The 22,333-nt window shown below is 46.0% G+C and overlaps 1 protein-coding gene across 10 annotated transcripts in view; it reads right to left on the bottom strand.

The window, feature by feature from the left end:
* Positions 1-6,814: 6,814 nt before the first annotated feature.
* Positions 6,815-22,333, bottom strand: part of CACNA1B (calcium voltage-gated channel subunit alpha1 B) — a 530,102-nt gene continuing 514,583 nt past the window's right edge. For 9 of the 10 annotated variants that reach the window (XM_050926295.1, XM_050926292.1, XM_050926289.1 and 6 more), the window contains one exon: positions 6,815-10,694. In XM_050926295.1, coding sequence (XP_050782252.1) covers positions 10,155-10,694 — 540 coding nt within the window. In that variant the 3' untranslated portion in view covers positions 6,815-10,154. The remainder of the gene's footprint in view (positions 10,695-22,333) is intronic. The other variant, XM_050926293.1, reaches the window with a different exon arrangement.

Genomic DNA, 22,333 nt, shown 5'->3' on the forward strand with positions numbered 1-22,333 from the left:
GCAGTCCGGAGCCCGGCTCGGAAGGCTCCCGCCCCAGCCCGGCGCCCAGAGCCAGGTAGCGCAGGAGCAGCAGCAGCATCCGCAGCCCCCCGCCGCCCATGCTGCCCGCCCGGAGCCTGCAGCGCCCGGCCGAGCGGAGTCACTCCCCAGCCGGGGGGTGGGACCCGGCCCTGCCGCGCCAGGCTCCCTCCCTTCGCCGGCCCGCTGCTCCCGCTTCCAGCCCGCGGCCCCGCCCCCGCGGGACCCCGGCCCAGGCTCACTGCAGGGTCCGGGAACCGCCCGGGCTGGCACTGCATGAGGTAATGGGGACCCGCGCCCCCTTTCCGGTGCTGCACGTGTTAATGGGGATCTCCCGCTTGGCTCCACAGAGGTTATTGGAGATCCCCCTCCCAGCCTTGCACCATATGGTTTAACAGGCCCCCGCCCCTTTCTGGAGCTGCACAGGTTAATGGGGATCTCCCCCACTTGGCTCCACAGAGGTTAATGGGGATCCCCCTCCCAGCCTTGCAACATATGGTTTAACAGGCCCCCGCCCCTTTCTGGAGCTGCACAGGTTAATGGGGATCTCCCCCACTTGGCTCCACAGAGGTTAATGGGGATCCCCCTCCCAGCCTTGCAACATATGGTTTAACAGGCCCCCGCCCCTTTCTGGAGCTGCACAGGTTAATGGGGATCTCCCCCACTTGGCTCCACAGAGGTTATTGGAGAGCCCCCTCCCAGCCTTGCAACATATGGTTTAACAGGCCCCCGCCCCTTTCTGGAGCTGCACAGGTTAATGGGGATCTCCCCCACTTGGCTCCACAGAGGTTAATGGGGATCCCCCTCCCAGCCTGGCACCATATGAGTTAACAGGGACCCCCCTCTGCCTTTCTGGAGCTGCAGGGGTTAAAGAGTACACCTTCCCCCTTTCTGGAGCTGCAGGGGTTATTTCTCTCCCCCACCCCCAGTGGAGCCCTAATCGCTCCTGTCATGGTCTTTCACACCTTAAAAGACCAGAGGAAAAGCCTGTGAAGCTCAGAGCTTGTCCCTTCCACCAGCAAAAGTTGGCCTAATACAAATTATTGCCCCTCCCCACAAGTTAAAAAGACAGGGCTAGAACGGGTTCATGGGACACAGGCTTCCCTTCCTCCAGCCTGGGGCTTCATAGGTTAATGGAACCCCAAGCTGGGCCGAACCCCACTCCACTCACATCTGCTGCTGGTAAGAGAATACTTGCCCTGGGGGGCCCACAAAAGCTACCCACCCCTTACAGTTGGGGTCTGTTTATCCAGCTCTCTGAGATGCAGGGTCCCTACAGGCTCCCGGCTCTAGCCTTCTGTGGGATTCTGGTTCCCTCAGGGGCCCTGGTTTGGAGTCCCCAGCTTGTGGATCCTGGTGCGGAATCCCTGGTGATGGCACAGTGGGAGGAGGAACGATTCTACTTCTCAAGGCAGTTCTTAGTGTGGGCTTTGCCTCTTACTGCCCTGACCTTTATCCCCTGCCTCTGCAAACCCAGTGTCGGTGACTGTTTCACTGATTAGCAGCCAAGCTTGTCTCTAACACCAGCGTCTACCTGCTTATTTTCAGTTGCACCCTCTGAGCCAAGTGCTGCTAGTGAGCTGGGTGGTGACAGCTTCCTGGAGTCTTTTGCTGTCAAAGGCCACATGGACGCTAGGAAAAGAGGCTTGGCTTCCCTGTTAATTAAAATGTGTTAAAATCCTAGTGTGAACAGAACAAGTTGTAGTTTTAATGTTAGTTTGTCAGGTGAAGCCCACCTGTGATAACTAAACCCACCTTTGTCCTAGTGAAAATGTGGCCAAAACACATTTAAGTCATTTTCCTAAAGACAGAGGATTTTACAGACTCAACCTGCAAAGGGCCTGTCTGGAGAAAGCAGCCCTGCTTTGCAGATCTATAGGCTGCTTCTCTAAGCACTGTCTACACAAACTCTGCAACTGTCCAATGACTACCAACACAAGCAAGGGAGTGCTAGCATGGACTGTAAGTCACTGGTGCTTTTAACCACCTTGCTTTCCAGACCTGCTCTGTATACGGTTAGATAATCTAGGGCCTGCTCCAAAGCCCGCTGAAGACAACGGAAAATGCCCATTCACTGCAGTGGGCTTCCAGTGTTGGTAACACACATATCCCCTCTAGACTAAAGTTCCCACCACCAGAACAGAACACAGGGAGATTTTAGAGGTGGTTTGTACCGATAAGCCCACTGATTCTCCACTATCCAGCTGCTTGGGTAGTTACTTACACCTGTTCAAAATGGGTGTCAAATGCTATCAAGGCAGAGTGGTGGCAACTGATGCTCACTTTGCTCAGGTGTATGCAATGACATGGTAGTGGAGAATCAGGCCTGAGTAGGTCTTGACTGAATCCTTGAACATTAAACTATTAAGCCAACCCTCTCCACTTGTTTGTTATGGGGGCTGCAGGAGCAGCTGTTGCTACTCATTATAGTTAGAAAGGTTTCCCTAATATCTCAGGATAGTTAAGCAGTAGAACAGGTGACCTAAGGTGGTTGTGAACTTGCTGTCTTTGGAGGTTTTAAACAGCCTGCTAGACAAACACCTGTCTGGGCTGGCCTAGTTAGACTTCTGTCTGAGCCTGGGAGGATGGAGCAGATGAACTCTCATGGTTGCATATAGCCCCACATTTCTGTTATTTCTATTGCTATTCATTCCGATTACCCCTTCTAAGGCAGCATCCTGCCACCATCTTAGCCAGCTGACCAAGGAAATAAACTTCAGAGACTTTGCTTTACAAAGTGCATAGAATTTCGTTTGTCAGGAGGACATTTCCTTCCTTTGTCAGATGTTACTGAATCATATTGATTTTCAAGGCTGAAACCTTCTGGCCCAGCAGCCCCTCTGGAAAGCTCCTGTAGCATTTCCCCCATGGGTCTCTTGTAACAGGTTTCTCGTGTGAGACATCCAGCCTTCAAGGTAACTAGCCGAAGGATTCAACCCTCCTGTTCACATGCAAATCTCCCATTGCCTATAGAGTGGGAGGCTTTGTGTAAGAGTCAACTGCAGTCAGGCCTTTTACCTTCTCATTGTTGTACTTAGGAGGAAAAAAAGCCTTGTGAAATGAATGCATTTACTCTGCAACAGTCATCTGAACTCAGCTGAATGTTACCTTTCAAACAAGCGATCATCTTACATGGCAAATCCAATAGCCACCCACTCCCTCCCACTACATTAGATGAGAAACACGGTTTTATGCCCCCCATGGCTATTCCAGGGTCAGTTCAAGTCTCTGGCGTTTGTGCACTGGTAACTGCTCAGGGACCATGGCTATTTGGGCTATACAGTGCTGAGTGCACAACTGGAAATGAATGACTAATAATAAACAGATGCGGACAAAAGAATTGTGGGGAGGAATATTTTCTGGCTCAAGACCATCACAGAAATTTGAGATGGGGTAGGGGGACAAATTATTACGTGCTCTAGACCACCCCATTTGCATCAACACAGGTTTGCTCCCAACATCTCAATCATTTTTTCCCCCAGTCTACTTAAATCTTGCTTCCTAAATCAATCCCTCCAGTCCTTTCATCATCTTTTTTCATTCCTCATCTCTGGATTTCCTCACAAATCAACACATTTCCCGCAATCTGAGGTGCCAGGTATTGCATGCAGATTTGTTGGTGCAGTCTCACCCATGACTTAGGCAAACCGTTCAAATGAGCCTAAGAGATTGAAGATCCAGGACTTAGGGAGGCAGTGTGGCCTAGTGGACCTCAGAAGACCTGGGTTCTAGTCCTGGCTCTGCCACTGGCCTGCTGGGCGACCTTGTGTAAGTCAAGTCATTTATCTGTGCCTCAGTTTCCCCATCTGTAAAATGAGGATAGTGTTCCTTTGTAAAGCATTTTGAGATGTACCAATGACAGGCACTATATAAGACATAGGTATTGTTACTTAGGCCCATTTGAAAACGTTACCCTCTCACTGTATTCTGTTGCAGTGGATCAAAGATAACATCATAAATTTTGCAATGATCAACAGGAATGAATTCCAGCAGGTCACTGGAATGAGTAAGTCTTAGACTTAGTGGAGACTCAGATGTCTATAGAACTCTATGGACTCCTTATGCAAACAGACATAGAGTTGGGAACCAACTCAATTCGAGCCAAACCATCTCGGCCTCTCCTGGGATCTCTTTTTCATGTCTATCCTGTACATTTAGTAACTAATGGGTTACAATACAACCCACATTATGAATTCATCGAGGGTCATAATCCAGCATTTCCTGTATAATAGATACAACAATTCCCTGCAAAAGGAAAAAAACGTGGATTATACCCTCCACCCTCACCACCCCCTTTTTTTCCTCATGATACAAGAAGGCCTGCAAGGATTGTTTTTAAACAATAGGAGGTGGGGGAAGTTGCTCTTTTATCTTAGAAATATTCAGAATGCCAAGTTCGATCCCTTGAAGGGACTTGTTGAGGGGCATGGTTAAAATTGGTGGTCAGTACACGGATCTGAACTACTGTGGACCTCTGGTACTCAGGAAGGCTCCCAGATGGCTGCAGGGACAGGTAACCCACACTAACCCTGGGGAGGGCCATGTCTTTGTCTAGTGGTCAGATTGAATAAGAGGTTTAATGTGTCCACCACAGCTTCTGACCCCTACACCTTGCCCTTTAGCTCAGGCAGCAGAGGTGTCTGCTTTTAGATTCAGAGAGACTTGGCTCAATCCCAGCAGCCAGCCCACTCAGGAGCCACCACGACACATGGAAAGATGCCCAGCCAGTTGCACATGCTCTTATCCCCTGGAAGAACATACCAGGGATGAAGCCAATACCATTCTGTAGAAACTCCTCTTAAACCATAGGGCATACAGATTTCTATAGTAGGGATCTGATTTATGCAATAAGTTCTATAGGATGAGTCAAGGCCTGTAGAAAAGTTCTTTGTGTGTTACATTCTGCAGAACTTTTCCTTAAAGGTAGGAAGAGCAGGGAGCACAGATTGACTCCCAACCGTTGGAATGGGCCAGCGAGTAAATCTTCCCCTTCTTCCTGGTCAGCCGCATCGATCAGAGGGAAGCGCTCCCTTCTGACCATGTTTGGAAGATCAAAGATCTCCCTGTCTCATACATTTGGGACTTCTAAGGAGAGGCCAAATGGTTCAGGCCAGCAGTCAAGAGATGGGATTCTGTTCCTCCCATTGACTAGCTCTAGAACCTTGACCAAATAATTTCTCCTCCCACTCCGCTGTCAGTCTTATCAATGGAGATCATAAGATTTTGGGACTATTTATTACTATATATGTACAACTTCTAGCACAAACTGCTGGCCTCATTCAGTGGTACCCGTAATAAACAACAATAGGCGGGCAGTGAGGGAGGAGAGATGGAGTGAATCCTAAAAAGTCTAAATCTGGAACACCAAAGTATACTGAAAAATGCAAGTGGTTCTCCTTGCTGCAGTTCTTTTCAGGTGTAATGTTTCTGCAATGCTTTTTGACTTGTCAGAAAGAGCACAATGTCTGATCCTGCTCTGGGACCTTTCATCAATTTCTGTGGTGGTGGGGGAAGTTTGTCCGGTGGCCAAAAGAAGTGAGTTACGGATGTTCATTTGTATTTACAAACATTCCTTGGATTTTTCTTCTGCTTAAATATGAGCTCCGAGCTCCAAGGAAATGCAAGCGGCTCTCATTAACAGTTTTACAAGTGTGACGTGTTACCTCTGTGAATTAGGCAGGTGACGTAAACCTCTTACACTGCCAAACAGACCTCCTGTGTCTTGAAGTTCTGTTTGATTTCAATGGGAATGTATATTTGAAATAGTATCACTGGGGACTGTTGCTGGCTGTGGGAAGCAGAGGATTCAGCATGGCAGTTAAGGGGTTAATGCCTAACACTGCTCCACCTCCCTGAGAGTAACATGCATGTGTAAAAATGTGCATTTGTCAATCTGCAGAGAACAAATAAAGATATGATCAATTTCTTACAGCATTTAACCTGGCTAATGCAATTTTGCTGCACATCAGACTCCACGAATTGTAACCTTAGTACAACTAGGCAAATTCACAAACAGATCCTTTAAAAAATGAGCATCTGCAGGGGAACACAACCAAAGAGAGAATCAATTACTTATGGCATTCAATCCAGGCAATGCACAGATTCCAAACCCAGAAGGGACCATTGTGACCATCCAGTCAGAGAACTGCCCCAAAATAATCCCTAGAGCAGATCTCTTAGAAAAGCATCCAGTCTTGATTTAAAACTAGTCAGTGATGGAAAATCCACCACAACCAGGGCCAGCTCCAGGGTTTTTGCCGCCCCAAGCAGCAGGGGAAAAAAAACCCAAAAACCCGCCATTGGCAGCACTTCGGCGGCAGCTCCACCATGCCACTTTCTTCTTCAGTGGGACTTTGGTGACAGGTCCTTCCCTCTGAGAGGGACCGAGGGACCTGCTGCCGAATTGTCACCGAAGAGCCAGACGTGCCGTGCCTTCCCCTTGGCCGCCCCAAGCACCTGCTTGCTCCGCTGGTGCCTGGTGCTGGCCCTGACCACAACACTTGGTACATTGTTCTAATGGTTAATTACTCTCACTGTTATCAGTTTGTGCCTTATTTGCAATCTGAATTTGTCTAGCTTCAACTTCCAGCCATTGGTTCAGGCAATCTTGCTCCATATGAAATTCCACCAATGGTAACCAGCATATTGGACTCCTCATATTGAAAAGGTAAATTTCATAATAATGACTCTTCCCTAGCAAGATCATTCGAATGAGCAATGCTCTCGGGATACTGATCTCCCATTCATCAGGCACACTGCACACACCACCTGTGGATCTGTATGGTTTTTGCTAAGTTTTTATTTTAATTCAAGGACTTTGCTTCATACAAAATGTAATTGTAGAAACAACTGCAGACTTCAAAGTTTGGCTGATAAATATTACTCAGGCAGCAAACTAGGCAATCACAGAACCTTTTTTTTTTTTTTGTAAAGTTCCAGTTGTGTTGCATGGTTGGAACTTTTATCATTTTTAACACTGTTTTTTAAATATAAAGTTTTGCAACAAACCCCCAATTTATATCAAATATAATTAAAAATTAACAACTGATGAATACATTGTATCAAAAAAGTACGAAGATAAACATTTTCCATGCACATACTTTTTATATATATATATATGTATATATTTTACATGCAAACATTACTTATTCAAAGTACAGCCACTACGAGACTGGTTTTGGATGCAGAAAACTGGTTGGTGCAATTCAAGTTTGGCAACTCACTATGAGAATTCTGGGAAATGTTATGCGTGTGTTTAAGAGACAGCGCACAGGCTGTAAAAAATATGCAAATGGGGTTATGAACAACTGTGGTCAGGCTCTTCTGTCATTGTCATTTGGAGAAACCTCCCGAGAGAAGAGGGGGAAGTAGTCAACCATGTTCTTCTTTGTGGTCTATACTATATAAGAATTTAAATGATCCAATGCCGTCTATTTCTGTGAGATTCCAGCCATCTTATTTATATGAGATTGTGGCTTTTAATATCTAAAATGATGCAGGAAGAGGAAAGCAGAGGTGGAGGAAAAGACAAAATAAATGAATACAGGGAGAACATTTCCTTTCACTTTCCAATGTGGGTACAATGGTTGCATGCACTATCAGCCATACTGTTTTTTTCCTCCTTTACTTCTTGGAGTAAAATAGTAATGTTTTCTTTAAAATTTCAAAGAAAGTGTTTGTGCCTTCATACAAGGAAAATGTATAAAACATTTGGTCACAATCATGCTGAAGCCTGAAACAGGAAAATCCAGCAGGTAAAGCTACAGAATGGATGAAGGTCTTTTTTTGTTTGTTTTGTTTTGATTTGTTTCCTTAAGTGTCATCATGTTGCATAGCCCTACAATTAAAAATTACATCCGTTATCCATAATGTACCTCTCGGCTAAAGCACTTCCTTTCCTCAAAGTGCCCAGATATATAGCGATATAATAGAGATGAGTTGGTTATCTTTTAGCAGAATCCAGGGATGAGATTGGCCAAAGCTCCTAAAACAAAACAAGGTTCAATTTTTCTCAACATAAAGGTTAGAGGAGATGTGGACGACCACCCAACACCTGTCCCGCTCCCCTTTGGAGACTTTGCCGATAGTGGTAGATGCCTTCCGAGCCATTTTCTGAAACGTGTGATACCCCTGCTAACCTAGCTACAAAATGAAACTGGGCCCATCAGGATTGCTGGTCCTCTCAAGTACTCACTCATTCTACACTCTTGGTGTCCCATGGCTTGGCCACTATCTCAGGCCTACTCCTTGCCAACATTCTGACCAACACTTGTTTTGTTGTGTGGCCCTGCAGGGTTTGCCTTCTCCCCCATTCTCCTCCCTCACTCTTCTCCATGCCAAACCCCTGGCCACAGCACGTCCAACAGTGGCCACGCAGCGGTTCTTCCAGCCCATCAATGGAAGGTCTACCAATCTTTTTCTTTAACACTTCCCCCACTTCTTGTCACTGTCTTCTCCAAACGCAGAAATCCGTACTCACGCACAAAAAGGAAATGATCCAACATAAAAATACAGAAATCTCATCCCTGAGAGTCGGATTTTTTTTTCAAACAGGTAATAATAACAAGGCTCTCTCCAACTGCCCTCGACACAAACTACGCACCATGAAACATTGCCAGAGCTTTCACAACCAAGTTAAAACTAGACATGCAATGTGAAAGTCTCTCTTTTTTTTTCCTGTAAAAGCATTGCTGCTGATGCTGTACTTCTACCTGCATTTCTCCTTCAGGATCCTAAATTCTATTAACCGAGAAAAGGCCGATTTTGTTTGCCCAGATCATTCTCCTCCCACTCCTCAACAAAATTATTTTAAAAAGATTTTTACCATCCCCTTTGAAGTTTCCAACCTGGCTACTTGAAAACACTGTTCAGAACAAATACACGTGGCATTGTATGCACAGTAAATATCTGAGACAAACAGATCTTACAGGCGCTTCCTCTCCCTCCCCCCACTCCCCACCACGTTCTCAAGTTCTGATGCGTTGAAGCAAGAGGGAGCATCATCGCTGTGAGAGATTTCAAAGGCTAGGCACTTAGTAGTGAACAACTGGAGCATTCAATAGAAACAGTGGGACCTGGAATGACAATTGGACAAATTCTCTACATAAAGTTTTTTTTTCCTTTTTTACTGTACAATTTACAAAAATGCACACAATGAAAAGTTAAAGTTCTATCTAATAGCTTGATATAAAACCAACTCCTTTTCTCCTTTCCACCACCCGCTTTTTTTTCTTTTCTTTATTTTTTCTTTTTTTTTTTGTGTGTTGCTAAATCAAGCTTATATTGTAAACAAGACAAAACATTGAGGGCATGTTGCAGTTGACAGGAGATGGGGGGACAGAAACAGAAGTCCCAGCAGCAAGGAAACAGTCCTTACAAAGGAGCTTTATCGGGTGTCAGTGTGAGTGACTCGACGTGGACAAAGAAAAGAAAAGAAATCCCCAGAGCAGCATGTCGAAGCAGAGAGTTCTGGGCGACACAGTGCTTTATCAGCTTGAAGGTTTGTTACTGGCTCCATTGAAAACGATTGCTGTTGTTGAACTCTGAGTCAAAGGATTGTCTCCCATTCTGATTTGGGTTTCTCCTTTCCCAGCGCATTTCCCTCTTCCTCTTAATGTTTGAATGAGATAAAATACAGGTTCGATTTTGTACAAGAGTGTCAATTTCCAGCCCCGACACCCGCTCTGACCGGAAACTTAAAACAAAAACAGTCACCCACCCAACAAAAACTATGGATCGACAGTCCTTTTTCTGCTGTCAAAGTTCAGACCTTCCCACAGCTATGTGCATACATTGCAGATTTGGCATCTGGTATATGTCATTTAACTAGACAAGGCAGTAGGCAGGTGAGAGATAGAGACAGAGAGAGAGAGAGAAAGCACTCCCTCCACAATAATGATCTTCATTTATTTATTTATTTAGTCTAGTGCAAAAGAGGGGGGAAAAAAGAAGAAAGGAAGAAAAGACAGAGGCTGAATGAGCGTCTCAGATGGCGTCGGGTTTGGAGCAGTTCTCGCCAGCGGCTGTTTCTTCCCCGCCATGACCCCGGTCACCATGTGTGTCTGAGCACACAGCCATCCAGATGATAAAACTCATCGATTCCAAACGCGTACACCGGGAAGGGGTTTGCCTTTATGCTAGCACCAGTCGTCCTCATCGGCTTCGTGGTAATAGCTACGGGTTCTGGCGCATGTCCCAGGGCCCGTGCTGAGGCCCAACGTGTAGTGGTAGCCGTTGGGAACCCTGCGGATTTGGTGAGACTGGGAAGTCAAGGACGAGACATAAGAAGTCCTTGAGGACCTTCCTGAATTGGTGGCGACAGCCTCCTCGAAGGTGAGCGTGTCCTCGGGCACGACACGGTACGGGCTGTCACTGTCATCGCGGTGTCCAAGGTAGGGGTCGGAACCAATGCGGGCCACCAGGGAGCGTGAGTGGCTCTGAGAGTCCCCATGCAGTAACGCATTATGCTCAGACAAACCTCGGCTCAGGCGCCCCGGGGAGAAAGCGGGCAGGCTGGCTTGGAAACTGGTGAAGTGCACGGGTGAGGAGTTGGCGGTCTTGTAAGTGATGCTGGGGCGGGGGGTCAGCGGAGTCTGCGGGAGCTGCCTCCGCCCGCGGCACGGGGTGCTAGCACCAGATGTCGACAGCAAGGGGCTCCCATTAACTGAACCACTACCCTACATGAAAATTGGAACACAGCAAATCAAAAATAAAAAAGGAAACACCAGACAGACACAAAGGCACGCGGGTAAAAAACAGAAGGACAAGCAACAGGAGGGAAAGACACATCACAAGAGGAGAGAAAAAACAAAAAAGAGAGAATTTAGACAAGCACAGTCAGGGGAAGGATGTTATAGAGAAGCAATTAAAACAGAGATGTAAAGAGCTGGAAAAGTGCCGTGAGCGATAAATCAGAACAGAAGCAATCAGAGCATTAGTAGGACGCAAACCAGCAGACGGCTCCAACAGAAAGGGACACTGTCCAGAGAAAAGGCATATACACCAATCATATTCTTTCCCAGTTCCTTACCTGAGATATTCAATGGAGCCAGTAGGAAAATGTTTATTATTTTCCACAAAACAAATTGGAAAAAAACCCTAAACTCTTTCATATATATTTTTTTAACATTCTGCAGTCTTTTTCAGGTTTTTGACACCTGAACATTGTCCATTTTTTGATTTTCTGTTGAAAACTGAAAATATTTTGGATTTTTGGTAGTGCGATGAAAATTTCTGTTGAATTAAAAAAGCCATTTTTCATCACACACATACACACACAAAAAGATGAAAATGTTTTGACCAACTTGACTTTAAAACACTTGAGATCATTAAAGAGAACACTTAACAATCTATTTACTTGTCACTATTTATGCTGTGCATTTACTTTGTGGGTCTCAAGCTGGATGGCAGTGTAGACAGGTCAGTTTTACACCGTTGGTGAAATAATGTTTTTACAGCCTGTGAGTCACTTTATAGAAATCAATAGAGTTACGTGGGTGTGAAATTGGTGGAAGCAAAAGGAGAGTCAGGCCCTTGTGTTGGTGTTTGTTTGTAGTGTCACATGGAAGAATATCAATTTTCTGAAGTATTTTTACAAACATTTATTTCTTGTTTGGTTGAAACGACCTGACAGCGCCGTTTAACTTTGGAAGTGACACTCTTATATTATCTATCTATAATATACACACACAACTGTCAGGTCATTCCAGTCCTTATTCTGCCATACACGTTTTTTCCATTACATTTTTGTCGGTGGACTGAGTGGTAGTGGAAGATAGCGGCCTTTGTCTTCTATATAGCGAAGTTACCATAGACAATAAAGGGGAAGGAATGCAGATCAGGATAAGTAAAGAACACATCAGATATCTTCTGATCAATTTTAATGAATTCAGATCAGCAGGGCCTGATGCTATTCACCCCAGGGTGCTGAAGAAATTAGCTGAAGAAATCTCAGAGCCACCCATTGGCAATAAAATTTACAAACTCTTGGATGACAGGCTTGGTCCTGGAAGACTGGAAAAGGGCTAACGTAGTGCCCAGCTTTAAAAAAGGGGAAGAGGAGGAGCGGGGGAACTATAGACCAGTCAGCCTGACTTTGAGACCTGGAAAGCACTAGAGCAATGTAAAAAACCTTGGATTTGCCAATACCTGGAGGATGGAGGGGTGATCACTAGCAGCCAACATGGATTTCCTAAGAACAAATCATGCCAAACCAGCTGGATTTCCTTCTTTGACAGGGTAACTGGTTTGGTTGATAGGGGGAATGCAGTGGACATGATATACCTGGACTTCAGCAAGGCTTTTGACACAGTCCCACATGACATTCTGATAAGTAAGCTGGAGAAATTCGGGCTTGCCGAAACTACCATTAAGTGGATACATAATTGGTTAAACAACCACAAACAAAAAGTAACTATTAAGGGAATGATGTCAGATTGGAGGGAGGTCTCAAGTGGGGTTCCATAGGGATTTGTTCTGAGCCGGGTGTTGTTTAACATCTTTGTTAATTATCTGGATGTAGGAATAGAGAGTGTACTGATTAAATGTGCAGATGACACAAAGCTGGGGAGAATTGCCAACACTTTGGAGGATAGAGCTAAAATTCAGAGGGATCTTGATAAATTGGAGAACTGGGCTATAGATGACAAAATGAAATTCAACAAAGACAAATGTAAGGTGCTACACTTAGGGAAGAAAAAACCAAATGCACAAATACAGAATGAGGGATAGCTGACTTGGGGACAGCATTGCTGAGAAGAATCTAGGAGTTGTGGTGGATCATAACCTCAACATGAATCAACAATGCAATGCTGTTGCAAAAGCAGCAAATGCAATTTTAGGTTGCATTAACAGAGACATAGCAATGCAAGTCACCAGAGGTGATAGTATTGCTCTACTCGGCGCTGGTTAGGCCTCAGCTGGAGTACAGTACCCAGTTTTGGTCACTAACATATAGAAAGGATGTAGAAAAACTGGAAAGGATCCAGAGGCGAGCGACAAAGATGATCAGAGGGATGGAATGCAAGTCATATAAACAAAGGCTGAAGGAACTGGGTATGTTTAGTTTGGAAAAAAGGAGATTAAGAGGGGACATGATAGCGGTCTTCAAATACTTGAAAGGCTGCCATAAAAAAGTTGTTCTCTCTTGCTACAGAGGGCAGGGGAGGCAGAATGGTTCCTGAGATGCCAAATTACAGTCAAGGTCACCACCTCCACCAGGCTGCGGTGGCTTCTGGGACCCAGTCTGCTGGAGCTGGCAAACATCAGGACAAATACTGTGTGCTGCTCAAGTGACACAGAGATAGTCCTTTCAAGCTAGCAGACTTAGGTAAACAGAGGTTGTGTTGTTCATTCCATTAATGCTGAGTGGGGGGGATAGGAGTCAGCTGATTTGTGTATTTATTTATTTTGAAGCAGGGAGGGCCAGAAATCAGATACTTTTGGAGGTGTATAGGCAAAATGCTTCCCTGGCCTGGCAAAATCTGCTAAGCCAGGCATGGCTCCTGGTTAAAGGTGGTGTCCCCAAGGGAAGGGAAGAGCTAATAGAAGAAGAAGAAGACGACGATGACCCTTGAACATTAATAGGCAGATTACAACAAGGCAGAAACCAGCCTAACCGAGCTTCTCACAGGCCCCTCATCAGGGCAAACATCCTCAGCTCATTAGGGTGGAAACTCTGCACTGACTGCACTGTTTATTTAAAAAAAAATCCATGTGTTCCAGCGTGACCAAAGGGACATATTAGCAGGTCCCATGTGCGTCAATTGACATGCATCGCTTGGGGGGCCTTTTTAATGCTATTCTGTATGGAGAACATACATGGACACTGGAATGACATTCTTCGTCCATCCTTCCTAAATCAACTCAGGCATTTGTTTTTAAAGAGACACACTGGGCAAACTAAAAATCAACGGAGTAGTGGGGACAGGGTAAAAGGTGTCATTGGAGCTCAACACTGAATGACTATTAACTCCGGGGAACCTTTTTGTTTATAATTACAATGTGCGTTGCATTTAATGCTCTAGTATATACACATAGAAGAGGAGAGGTCCTGCAACCCCACTAACAATAACAGAAGTAATCATCTTCTTCCCTTCTCTCAAGGAGGAACAGCAGGATCAGAAAGAAAATTCATCTGCAGAGCAGCTGAGTATGAAATAGGATACATTTAAGGATCGTAGTAGCTGGAGATAGAAAAGACTTGTTTGATCACTGAATCCATCCCTGTGCCTGGGCAGGGCCTGAATGTGTCAGACACCAAACAGACATCTCCCATGGCATGACTAGCTGAAGCACCCTGGTCACTGAGGTTTCTACAGCACAGAGAAGGCTGTTGGCTTAACTGGAATCAGGCAACTTGTTACTTGCGGGGGAGGGAGGTGGAAGAGGGATTACTGCCACTTGGTGGCAATTGCTGAGCTTAATGAGGTAATTGGCTTAGCAAAGGGGAGAATACATATTTGGGAGGAACAGGATGTAAAGGAGAAGGAGTTCAGAGGGTGTGCTGATACCTATGCTACATCCTGCCACGTTGGGAAACTGAGGATTAAAGGAATGTAGGTAAAAAAGAAACAGACCGTGGGTGGTGGTGACTCAGAGACCACAAAAACAGGCTGGGTAGCACTGCTCCTGGGGGAGCCTGAGAAGCACCCTGTGACACTTGGTCTTAACCAATAGACCAATAAGTGGATGATTTTACAGAGCGTGTTCTATACCTTAAGTACGCCAGTGTGTGTTGCCAAGCAATGCGGTGGGGACTAATGAGGCATTAAGCATTCAGTTACTGCCCACACCCAGCCTCCGAGATTATAACCTGTTTTGCTGCTAGGAATCATGGAAGTACAATGCACTAGGAGAAAGGAATAATGCACAGAACAAGGCAAAGAGGTGGAAAGATCTGTTATCTTGGGGGTGGTACTAGTTATTATAGAGACTCTGCTTCTTTTTCAGCCTTTCTTACTTTTATCCCCTGGGCTCTAACCCACGCAGAAAATGCAGCCGGCTTTTCTTCCCTCGGAGCCATCCATTTATCAAGCGATGCTGCTGCGGGGATGTGTGTCTGTTCCAATGACAGTACCAGTCAGCCCTCCTGAGACGGCCTGTCAGTCACACTCAGACTGCAGTTCTAGGCAGATTTCTAAGTGTAGTCACAACTTTCTCCTCCCTAGAACTAGCGCTAGACAGTGTTTTGAGACCCACTTAGGGCTCACTCTGGCAACTCAACTTCCATCCAAGTTCTACTTTTTTCCTACATCATGTTAGCTGGTTCCCTGCTTGTCATAAACAGATAGCTAAGGGTTAATGTCTCTTTCACCTGAAGCACCTGACCAGAGGACCAATCAGGAAACCGGATTTTTTCAACTTTGGGTGGAGGGAATTGAGTGTCTGAGTCTTTTGTCTTTTGTCGTTTGCCTGCTTTCTCTGAGCTTTGGAGAAGTAGTTCTACTTTCTAATTTTCTGTTTCTAAGTGTAAGGACAAAGAGATCAGATAGTAAGTTCTATGGTTTTTTTTCTTTGGTATTTGCATAAATATAAGTGCTGGAGTGCTTTGATTTGTATTCTTTTTGAATAAGGCTGTTTATTTAATATTCTTTTAAGCAATTGACCCTGTGTTGTATCATCTAATACAGAGAGAACATTTGTATGTATTTTTCTTTCTTTTTATATAAAGCTTTCTTTTAAGACCTGTTGGAGTTTTTCTTTACTTCAGGGAAATTGAGTCTGTACTTACCAGGGAATTGGTGGGAGGAAGAAGTCAAGGGGAGATCTGTGTGTTGGATTGCTAGCCTGACTTTGCATTCCCTCTGGGGGAATAGGAAAGTACTTTTTGTTTCCAGGATTGGGAACAGAGAGGGAGATTCACTCTGTTTGGATTCACAGAGCTTGTGTCTGTGTATCTCTCCAGGAGTACCTGGAGGGGGGAAGGGAAAAAGGATTATTTCCCTTTGTTGTGAGACTCAAGGGATTTGGGTCTTGGGGTCCCCAGGAAAGGTTTTTCAGGGGGACCAGAGTGCCCCAAAACACTCTAATTTTTTTGGGTGGTGGCAGCAGGTACCAGGTCCAAGCAGGTAACTAAGCTTGGAGGTTTTCATGCTAACCCCCATATTTTGGACGCTAAGGTCCAAATCTGGGACTAAGGTTATGACATGAGTGGCAGCTGGTGGGATATAGACAGAATCCAGAAGCCAGTAGGAATATTATATTTTTCTTTTCTCTGCTAAGGGCTTGTTAGCAGAGAGAAACAGTTGGTTTTAAAAGGGAACCAGAGAGAATTTTTTTTTTCTGCTCTCTCTGGCAGTTTGTGGCTTGCATGTTAAGCGAGAAGCCATTACCAAACTGTTGAGGGTCTTTTGTCATGCAATAGCCCTCCCATTAGGAGGCAAGTACCAGCACTTATATGCATGCAAATAAAGTGGTTTTTCTGGTTTCCCTTCATTGAACATTAGCTAGAGAGAGAAAAGGAAAATTAGCTAAAGGCACTGTTGCTAGGCAGACTTCAGGAGGCAACAGAGAAACTGCAGTTCAGAAAATAAACACCGGAGGGCACCCCAACACAAGAAAACAGGAATCATGACTTCTAAGGCAAAAATTGAGGCCGAAGAACAAATCAAAGAAGCTGAACACAGGCGACAACTGGAAATAAAACAAAAAGAGATGGAGATGAAAGAAAGAGAAGAACAGATCAAAGAGGCAGCCTACCAAAGAGAACAGGCAGCCTACCAAAGAGAACAAGCAGCCAAAGAGGCAGCACACAAAAGAAAACTAGAAGAAGAAGAGGTGGCCTACCGAAGGAAACAAGCAGAAGAAGAGTTGGCCCACAGAAGGAAGCAAGAAGAAGAAGAGGCGGCCCACCACCGAGAAATGGAAAAACAACAAAAAGAAATGGAAAAAACAACAAAAAGAGAATGAAGAGAAGGAAAAACAGAGAAAACATGAACTGGAGATGGCAAAAGCTGGGCTGCATGTGCCAGCCAACCCTAACAACCCGGCGCCAATTATTGCTCCACAGCACAGGAAATTTCCCACCTACAAGGCAGGTGATGACACCGAGGCCTTCTTGGAAAATTTTGAAAGAGCCTGTCTTGGGTACAACATCCCCGAAGACCAGTACATGGTAGAATTGAGGTCACAGCTCAGTGGACCTTTAGCAGAGGTGGCAGCTGAAATGCCTAAGCTGCAAATGAATGACTATAAACTTTTTCAAACCAAGGCCAGATACCGAATGGGGATAACCCCAGATCATGCCCGTCGGCGCTTCAGAACCCAAAAGTGGAAACCAGAGGTGTCATTTCCCAAACACGCCTACTACATTGCAAAAAACTATGAGGCCTGGATAACAGGAAACAACATTCAAACCTTGGAAGAACTGAACCTCCTCATACAAATGGAGCAGTTCTTGGATGGTGTTCCTGAAGACATCACACGGTACATACAAGATGGAAATCCCAAAGATATCGCTGAGGCAGGGGAGATTGGAGCCAAATGGATGGAACTGGCAGAAAGCAAGAAAGCTACTGTCAAGGGGAACGATTACCCCAGGGGGCACACAGACCATAAACCCTACAACCGAGGACAGCCAAAGACCCCACATACCACCCAAGTAAAGCCACAGATACCCTACCCTTCAACCTCACCAGTCTCCAGTAACTCACCTCGGCCCAGTGACCCATCAGATGGAAGATGCTTTAAGTGTAATGAACTGGGACATATCAAGGCCAACTGTCCCAAGAACACCATGCGAGTGCAATTCATTACACCACCATCACACCAAAGATCCCCAGGCCCGGATGCCTCTCAAATACCCTTGGAGCAAGGGAAAATTTGAGAGTGGGCGGAAAGAAGGTTACTGCGTGGAGAGACACGGGGGCACAAGTGTCAGCTATCCACCAATCCTTCGTTGACCCCAAATTCATCAACCCAAAGGCCAAAGTTACAATTTACCCCTTCATGTCACAAGCTGTAGATTTGCCTACAGCTCAACTGCCTGTCCAGTACAAAGGCTGGTCAGGAATGTGGACTTTTGCAGTCTATGACAATTATCCTATCCCCATGCTACTGGGGGAAGACTTGGCCAACCAGGTGAGGCGGGCCAAGAGAGTGGGAATGGTTACACGTAGCCAAACCAGGCAAGCTTCCAGACCCATTCCTGTTCCTGAACCGTCCACAGAGGCCCCGTCTGTGTTACCAGAGACCCAGACAGAGGTAGTGGACCCGGATTCCATGCCAACCACTGAAACAGCCACAGCACCTCCAGTCCCAGGCCCGGAACTGGAACAGCAACCAACACCAGCAAGTGCAACCACATCTTCAAACTCAACGCCAGAGGGCGCCAGCGAGCCAGAACTGGCAGAAGCAAAAGACAGCCATACCCAAAAGGCTCAGCCAGAGCCTGAAATACCCTCAGGTGCACCAGCGGAGAGCGGTTCACCAGCAACGGAAACAACCCCATCACCTACATCGCTTCCAGAGGGACCAAGCCCAAGTCCACAGTCTGAGGAAGAACTGGTGACCCAGCCTCAAGGGAACAGTTCCAGACTGAGCAGGAAGCGGATGACAGCCTTCAGAAAGCTTGGGCGGCGGCACGGAGCAACCCACCGCCTCTCAGCTCTTCTAATCGATCCCGGTTTGTTATAGACCAAGGACTTTTATACAAGGAAATTCTTTCTGGTGGACACCGGGAAGAATGGCAGCCGCAAAAACAGTTGGTGGTTCCAACTAAGTACCGGGGGAAGCTCTTAAGCTTAGCCCATGATCATCCCAGTGGCCATGCTGGGGTGAACAGAACCAAGGACCGGTTGGGGAAGTCCTTCCACTGGGAGGGGATGGGCAAGGACGTTGCCAAGTATGTCCGGTCTTGTGAGGTATGCCAAAGAGTGGGAAAGCCTCAAGACCAGGTCAAGGCCCCTCTCCAGCCACTCCCCATAATTGAGGTCCCATTTCAGCGAGCAGCTGTGGATATTCTGGGCCCTTTCCCAAAAAAGACGCCCAGAGGAAAGCAGTACGTACTGACTTTAGTGGACTTTGCTACCCGATGGCCGGAAGCAGTAGCTCTAGGCAACACCAGGGCTAACACTGTGTGCCTGGCCTTAACAGACATCTTTGCCAGGGTAGGTTGGCCCTCCGACATCCTTACAGATTCAGGGTCTAATTTCCTGGCAGGGACCATGGAAAAACTGTGGGAAACTCATGGGGTGAATCACTTGGTTGCCACCCCGTACCACCATCAAACCAATGGCCTGGTTGAAAGGTTCAATGGAACTTTGGGGGCCATGATACGAAAATTCATCAACGAATTCTCCAATAATTGGGACCTAGTGTTGCAGCAGTTGCTGTTTGCCTACAGGGCTGTACCACATCCCAGTTTAGGGTTTTCACCATTTGAACTTGTGTATGGTCACGAGGTTAAGGGGCCATTACAGTTGGTGAAGCAGCAATGGGAGGGGTTTACGCCTTCTCCAGGAACTAACATTCTGGACTTTGTAAGCAACCTACAAAGCACCCTCCGACACTCTTTAGCCCTTGCTAGAGAGAACCTAAAGGATGCTCAAGAAGAGCAAAAGGCCTGGTATGACAGACATGCCAGAGAACGTTCCTTCAAGGTAGGAGACCAGGTTATGGTCTTGAAGGCGCAACAGGCCCATAAGATGAAAGCATCATGGGAAGGGCCATTCACGGTCCAAGAGCGCCTGGGAGCTGTAAACTACCTCATAGCATTTCCCAATTCCTCACTAAAGCCTAAAGTGTACCATGTTAATTCTCTCAAGCCTTTCTATTCCAGAGACTTACAGGTTTGTCAGTTTACAGTCCAGGGAGAGGATGCTGAGTGGCCTGACGGTGTCTACTACGACGGAAAAAAAGACGGTGGCGTGGAAGAGGTCAACCTCTCAACCACCCTGGAACGTCTGCAGCGGCAACAAATCAAGGAGCTGTGCCCTAGCTTCACCCCATTGTTCTCAGCCACCCCAGGACGAACTGAACGGGCATACCACTCCATTGATACAGGTAATGCTCACCCAATCAGAACCCCACCCTACCGAGTGTCTCCTCATGCCCAAGCTGCTATAGAACGGGAGATCCAAAACATGCTACAAATGGGTATAATCCGCTCATCTACCAGTGCATGGGCATCTCCAGTGGTTCTGGTACCCAAACCAGATGGGGAAATACGCTTTTGCGTGAACTACCGTAAGCTAAATGCTGTAACTCGTCCGGACAACTATCCAATGCCACGTACCGATGAGCTATTGGAGAAGTTGGGACGTGCCCAGTTCATCTCTACAATAGACTTAACCAAGGGGTACTGGCAAGTACCGCTAAATGAACCTGCCAAGGAGAGGTCAGCATTCGTCACCCATGCGGGGGTGTATAAATTCAATGTCCTTCCTTTCGGCGTTCGAAATGCACCCGCCACCTTCCAAAGGCTGGTAGATGGTCTACTAGCTGGAATGGGAGAATTTGCAGTTGCCTACCTCAATAATGTGGCCATTTTTTCAAACTCCTGGCCCGAACACCTACTACACCTGGAAAAGGTCTTTAAGCGCATCAGGCAGGCAGAACTAACTGTTAAGGCCAAAAAGTGTCAAATAGGCCAAAACAGAGTGACTTACCTGGGGCACCAGGTGGGTCGAGGAACCATAAACCCCCTACAGGCCAAGGTGGATGCTATCCAAAAGTGGCCTCTCCCAAAGTCAAAAAAGCAGGTCCAATCCTTCTTAGGCTTGGCCGGATACTACAGGCGATTTGTACCACACTACAGCCAAATCGCTGCCCCATTGACTGACCTGACCAAAAAGACCCAGCCAAATGCCGTTAAGTGAACTGATGAGTGTCAAAAGGCCTTTACCCAGCTTAAGGCGATGCTCATGTCTGACCCTGTGCTCAGGGCCCCGGACTTTGACAAGCCATTCCTAGTAACCACAGATGCATCTGAGCGTGGTATAGGAGCAGTGCTCATGCAGGAAGCAACAAATCACAACTTCCATCCTGTCGTGTTTCTCAGCAAGAAACTGTCTGAGAGGGAAAGTCACTGGTCAGTCAGTGAAAAGAAATGCTATGCCATTGTGTACGCCCTGGAAAAGCTACGCCCATATGTTTGGGAACGGCGGTTCCAACTACAAACTGACCATGCTGCACTAAAGTGGCTTCATACTGCCAAGGGGAACAACAAGAAACTTCTTCGTTGGAGTTTAGCTCTCCAAGATTTTAATTTTAAAATTCAGCACATCACAGGAGCTTCTAACAAAGTAGCTGATGCACTCTCCCGTGAGAGTTTCCCAAAATTCAGTAGTTAAAAAGTTTTCTTAAAATGTAGAAGTCTGTTAGTTAAATACTTAGGGGTATATGTAACGGTGCATGTGTTGTATTAATCTGTTTATTTTCAAGTTCTAGAAGGAAATCGCCGCCAGTGAGCTTCCCCACTGTCTGCAATTTGGGGGGCGTGTCATAAACAGATAGCTAAGGGTTAATGTCTCTTTCACCTGAAGCACCTGACCAGAGGACCAATCAGGAAACCGGATTTTTTCAACTTTGGGTGGAGGGAATTGAGTGTCTGAGTCTTTTGTCTTTTGTCGTCTGCCTGCTTTCTCTGAGCTTTGGAGAAGTAGTTCTACTTTCTAATTTTCTGTTTCTAAGTGTAAGGACAAAGAGATCAGATAGTAAGTTCTATGGTTTTTTTTCTTTGGTATTTGCATAAATATAAGTGCTGGAGTGCTTTGATTTGTATTCTTTTTGAATAAGGCTGTTTATTCAATATTCTTTTAAGCAATTGACCCTGTGTTGTATCATCTAATACAGAGAGAACATTTGTATGTATTTTTCTTTCTTTTTATATAAAGCTTTCTTTTAAGACCTGTTGGAGTTTTTCTTTACTTCAGGGAAATTGAGTCTGTACTCACCAGGGAATTGGTGGGAGGAAGAAGTCAAGGGGAGATCTGTGTGTTGGATTGCTAGCCTGACTTTGCATTCCCTCTGGGGGAATAGGAAAGTACTTTTTGTTTCCAGGATTGGGAACAGAGAGGGAGATTCACTCTGTTTGGATTCACAGAGCTTGTGTCTGTGTATCTCTCCAGGAGTACCTGGAGGGGGGAAGGGAAAAAGGATTATTTCCCTTTGTTGTGAGACTCAAGGGATTTGGGTCTTGGGGTCCCCAGGAAAGGTTTTTCAGGGGGACCAGAGTGCCCCAAAACACTCTAATTTTTTGGGTGGTGGCAGCAGGTACCAGGTCCAAGCAGGTAACTAAGCTTGGAGGTTTTCATGCTAACCCCCATATTTTGGACGCTAAGGTCCAAATCTGGGACTAAGGTTATCACACTGCTCC

This window comes from Gopherus flavomarginatus, chromosome 17 (assembly GCF_025201925.1).
Source record: "Gopherus flavomarginatus isolate rGopFla2 chromosome 17, rGopFla2.mat.asm, whole genome shotgun sequence".
Taxonomy (NCBI): domain Eukaryota; kingdom Metazoa; phylum Chordata; order Testudines; family Testudinidae; genus Gopherus; species Gopherus flavomarginatus.